The following is a 5,787-nucleotide window of genomic DNA, read 5'->3' as shown; positions in this document are numbered from 1 at the left end:
AGGTTATACTGCACAGCACTACACAGCAGTGCAGGGTGTAAGGTTATACTGCACAGCACTACACAGCAGTGCAGGGATGTAAGGTTATACTGTACATCACTACACAGCAGTGCAGCGTGTAAGGTTATATACTGCACAGCACTACACAGCAGTGCAGGGTGTAAGGTTATTCTTTACAGCAATACCCAGCAGTGCAGGGTGTAAGGTTACCCTGTTTAGCACTACATAGCAGTGCAGGGTGTAAGGTTATACTGCACAGCACTACACAGCAGTGCAGGGTGTAAGGTTATCCTGTACAGCACTACCCAGCAGTGCAGGGTGTAAGGTTTCCCTGTTTAGCACTACACAGCAGCACTAGCAGTGACCCTGCTGGGGAAGGTAAGCTGCCACACTCCCCCCTGCAGCCCCCGCATTTGGGAACGTGCCCCCAGCAGCCTAATCACTCTTCTCCTTGTCTCTCTCTCCCCCCCTCCCGTGTAGCAGCCTAATGAAGCCGAGAGAAGTGGGCTTAGGCTGGTGTCAGAGATAGGGCTTCCCCCTGCCATTGGTTTGCTGTAATTACAGGCACACTCCCTGGGGTGGGGGGGAGTGCAGCACGGGGCAGACCTGATGCCTGACTTCATTCATCCCTCAGCCCAGGAGGGGGGCACTGGGGAGGGCTATTGTCTTACTCACTATATAAGGTGGCTGAGGCCAGTCGTGTGCCAAACTCACTGCTCACACAGCCAGGATCACTTCAAAGACAAGGGCTGTCGCGTGTCCCCCTTTCTAGGACAAGAGGGTCTGACTGAAGTTGTCTCCTTCAAACTCTTCCAAGACTTTTCCTGCGTTGCAACATTGTAAGTATTTGTTTCCAGTCTGCTTGTTGCGTGCAGGCAATGTCCATGCACCAGGGGGACCACTGTGTTTATGAAACACCTGTATCATTATTATTATTATTATTATTATTATTATTATTATTATTATTATTATTATTATTATTATTATTATATTATTTGTTTTGGAACTTTGTTTTGCAAAGATTTCTCTTTGATTGTGTAATAAGCCATTAAGCACCTGTATTATTTTTGTGTGTGTGTGTATATATATATATATATATATATATATATCTATATATATATATAGATATATATATATATATATATATATATCTATATATATATATCTATATATATATATAGATATATATATATATATATATATATATATATATATATATATATATATATATATATATATATAGGCTCCTGGACTACAGCAGTGTTATTAAGTATGACTCTATTAAATGGTTTAGTCTTTTAATGTTTTTAAACACTATTGAGTTTTAGATTTTGTTTTTTTGGTTTGTCTGTTTGAGGTTTTTTTTTATTTTGTTTGTTTGTTTTGCCATTTGCCAACTGTCAGAATTTTTTTAAAAATTGCCTGTTACTTATCTTATTCTATTTTGCCTATCTCCACAGAAGTCCATCCAGCATGGATAGAGCGTACTCTGACTACGATGCCTCCAGCCAGATGTCCTACTCCGCATCAGAGGATGAAGACTGCTCCAGTCTCCAGTCCCCATCTTCCTTCTCCTCAGGGCAGCTCACTTCTCCAACGGAATCTCCAGAGAAGTGCGGGGAGCAAGGCATGGAGAAGAAGAGAAAGAGGGGCAGGACCAGGGTGAAAAATGATGCTGTCCTTCACATCGTCAAAAAGACCAGGCGGGTGAAAGCCAACGACAGAGAGCGGAGCAGGATGCACAACCTCAACTCCGCCTTGGATGAGCTCAGAGAGATTTTGCCTTGCTTTCCCGATGACACAAAGTTGACGAAGATTGAGACTCTGCGTTTTGCCCACAATTACATCTGGGCGCTGTCTGAGACCTTGAGGCTGGCTGACCCGTCCAAAGACAAGCCTCAGAAAGAGCTGGCGGTCTACCCTGGCTATATGAGTCCTACAGACCCACCAAGTCCTGGCAGCGATGCTGGTTCCTGGATGTCCACTGCCTCCCCATCATCCTCAACCTCATCCTCCTCTTTCTCAGTCTGTACCTCCAACCCCAGCAGCCCAGATATGTCTGAAGATTGCTACTACAGCCATAAAAAGAACTTGTTCGCACTCCACGCCATGCCGCAAAGCCTTCTCCAGCACTCCGCATGTTTCATTCAGTATCAATAGGTCCGGCCATATGGTGCTTTATTTAATATATTTGCCTTAACACGTGAACTTTGTCCTGTACGTCCCGTAGTGTGATATAGAAAATCAAGGGGTGACCTAAAAGTCTATATACTGCCTTAAAGAACAGTTCCAAGGTCTTCCAGAACTATTGTGAGCCTACTCCTTGTCAGATAAGATCAACACGCCTATAAGGTTTTTCACTATTTTGTTTTTGCACTTTCCACAAAACTCTTATTGTGCGTTGTTCCATTACAGATTGCCCAGGGCCTCTTTTTCAAGGCTAGAGTTTTTTAAATTTAAAAAAGAAAAAAAAAAAACAGGTCAGGTTTTCTGATGCAGAGTGGGTGAAAAGTCAATTTTACAATTTGTAAAACTCTCACGAAGAAAAATGAGCATGAAAATTTGGTTTGGATACCCTGACAATACAAAGAAAAGACTTGAATGGGGAGACAAGGGAGTTGGGCTCATACATTATTTATCCTGACCTCCAGGACTGCTGTCTTCCTTCTAGAGTAGGAACTCAATCCTGTAGATTGAAGTTCTCAGACCGGGAGCCCTAATGGGAGTTTAATTTATTCAAAAAGTGTTTCATTCATATGAAAATGTGTATTTTTGTTGTATATAAAGATTTTTTATTCTATTATGTATCATTTTCTAATTGCAGATGTGAAAATAAAAGTTTTTCTACGTTTTTATTACATCGCTTTCTCCGTGTCCTCTTTACTAAAACTCCGGGTAATTATAATTCCGGAATAAAACATGCGGCCCTGGAGCCGCAAGACTCTATTAACCCTTTTAGTGCCAACATCTCTGTGCGATGCATCGCTCACATTTGTTATATAAACTAAAAAATAAAAAATGTGCATAAAAAAAAACTGAAAAAAAAAAGATTAACATTACGGGGTCATTGTGATGAATAAAAATCTTTGCTTGGCACTTTTGACACTTGGCGCTCAAAGGGTTAAAGATCCACTAGTAAAATAAATATGACTTCAATGATACCTGTTGGGGGCCGGAATAATTAAAAAATAATGTTATTTTCTACCGTGAATAAAACATTCTGCAAAAGATTTTCAAATAATAGGGATTATAGGGATCAATACAAGTGACAGTTGGATACGAAGCAGAGAGACAGGTGGGTTTCCTGCAATGTTACTGGGCAAAATCTTCAGCCGCCTAAAGCAAATTGAGTACGCTTTAAATTTACTAGCGTTTCTAAAAAGGAAAAGTTTTGTTGCCTATAGCAACCAATCAGTGTGTATCTATTGTTTCTCTATTGCATCCTAGAAAATAAATGAATCTGATTGGTTACTATGAACAAACGTCTCTTTATTCCCTACTTCTGTCGTAAAGAACTGATCATTATTTACTGTCCAGCACAACTATGTTACTGTTACACAGCTTGTAATGCTGGCAGCAGTGTATTACTATTAGGGTAATTATCAACCTGCTGTAAAACCAACAGTACAGTAGCACTTATTGTACTATCAATGGGAAAGTGGTCATCAATAACAACAACATATACTTCCAATGAAGAGCCAATCACAGTAGCAAGATATATAATAGTATACAAAAGGTATACCAAAATACACATGTACATATATATATATATATATATATATATATATATATATATATATATATATATATATATATATATATATGTTAAATATGACAACCTTTTCTGGGCCAAAATGTACTTTCCATAAGATAATTTTTATTTTAAAGTCTATTTCTCTCACTTTAATCGTTCTTTTGTTTCTAAATACAATATATACATCTCTCTCTCTATCTCTCTTTCTCTCTATCTTTAATCAATCCACCCCCAGTCTCTGAGTTTCTGTACCTATTTTCCCAGAAAAATAGTACTGTATATATACAGTATAAATATATATATATATATATATATATATATAGACTTGACAAAAGTTGTTTAATACAACTGAAACGTTGTCCACATTTATGGCTCCGTGAGTTTCTTTCATTGTTTTGACACCGAGTGCCGCACCAGCTCCTTCTATATATATATATATATATATATAAAATTAAACCAATGCAATCAAAATCAACTCCGGAACACAACCAGGGTTCCTGCCACAAAATTTCACTTTATTCTTAATTAAGGCCATAATACACCTACACGGCCGCAAGTTCCCCTTTCTGCATGTCTCATTATGTACCAGGTCTCCTGCATCTAACTTCCTAGGACTTTATTGCTTGGGGGCTTAGCCTGTTTCTATAGCTCAGGGTAAATCCTCTATTTGTGAGTGCAGCAAGGGGTCCCGGCAATGGGGCTGTAGGTGCACGTGTCTGGGGGTAGCCTTTATGCTTAGAGCCCTTTAGCAGGGGCACACCATGAAACCAACTCCACAAACATTCACTAGCAAAAATTCAATCCAATTTCATCCCCAAAAAACCAGCTGTATGCAGACAAGTGTAGCCAAAGGGAGATTAACCCTGCGCACAGCTTGGCCATAGGTGCTAATCTTTTAGGAGATTTTTTTTTTTTTTTAAAGTCCCTTTTAAGTGTGACACATGACAGCAGCATTTAAAGGTCGGTTTTCTGATTACATGAATGCGTCATAATAATTTTTTTTTAAACAAAACAAAAAAAACTTTATGTGAAATGACTTCAAATCGAACTTCTTCAATTCCCTTTAAATTTAGATGCTTTTTTTAAGTATAACTCTTAAATTATTATTTCAATTAGGTTTACCTCTTATATTAGCATTTACTTGTTATTTTAACTGTTGCATTATTATTGTACATGGAAGCATCTTCAGTATGATATATTTTATGGTCACTGACCATAAAACTATTTCTCCTGCTGTGAACACATGCGAGTATATGTGTTTTCATTATTTGGGCATTAAAGCTCTTTATCCTCCGATCATGTTATATATATATGCTGCAGCCAGAGGTGTACTAATATTAGCCGATGGGCAGGGCTGGTTCTACAGTTAGGCAGCTGCCTAGGGCAGCAGGTTTTTTGGGGCTCCACGAGTCCGCCTATCACAAAATAAAGGAGGTCTTTGAGGAAAACTTCCTTGTTGCACTTAATGCTGGTGGTTGGCTGTGGATCTTCTAAGATGCCACCTCCACACCTTCGCTTGAGGTTCTGGATAGTGGGTATTGGTAAAAGTGTAAAGGTGGCCATACACACGCAGATTTATCTGCAGATTTGACTGGTTGGAACAAACACATGGTTATGGATGAGAGCAAATGACAGTTGACCATTTGCTTGGAAATGCTGGAAAACTGAAAAACTGACACTCATCCATAACCATGTTTTTATTCCAACCAGCCAGATCTGAAGATAAATCTTACTAATGTATGGGCACCTTAAGGTTGGGGAGGAATGGGGTAGTAGGTAGAAGTTTTGCCTAGAGCAGTGGTTCTCAACCTCGGCCTTCAAGTACCCCCAACAGTTCATGTTTTCCAGGTCTCCACACAGAATCACAGGTGAACTAATTAGCTCCACCTGTGATCTTTTAAATGTGTCAGTGAATATAGAATGCACCTGTGCAGCTACCGGGGGACTTGGGGGTATTCGAGGACCAAGGTTGAGGACCGCTGGCCTAGAGTACTGAGAAGCCTTACACCGGCCCTGGCCATGGGACATTTCGC

General features: G+C 39.6%; 1 protein-coding gene across 1 annotated transcript; it reads left to right on the top strand.

Moving 5' to 3' along the window:
* The first annotated feature begins 715 nt into the window (after nt 1-715).
* NEUROG1 (neurogenin 1) lies at nt 716-2,811 on the top strand. Its single transcript, XM_083179582.1, has 2 exons — nt 716-839; nt 1,461-2,811. Exon 2 carries the CDS (start codon nt 1,474-1,476, stop codon nt 2,158-2,160), a length of 687 nt encoding a protein of 228 aa, XP_083035708.1. The 5' UTR covers nt 716-839; nt 1,461-1,473; the 3' UTR covers nt 2,161-2,811.
* The last annotated feature ends 2,976 nt before the right edge of the window (nt 2,812-5,787 follow it).

Source organism: Crinia signifera, chromosome 4 (genome assembly GCF_055691185.1).
Source record: "Crinia signifera chromosome 4, ASM5569118v1, whole genome shotgun sequence".
NCBI lineage: Eukaryota > Metazoa > Chordata > Amphibia > Anura > Myobatrachidae > Crinia > Crinia signifera.
Note: the sequence above shows the minus strand (reverse complement) of the source record. Positions and strands in the feature narration are given on the sequence as shown.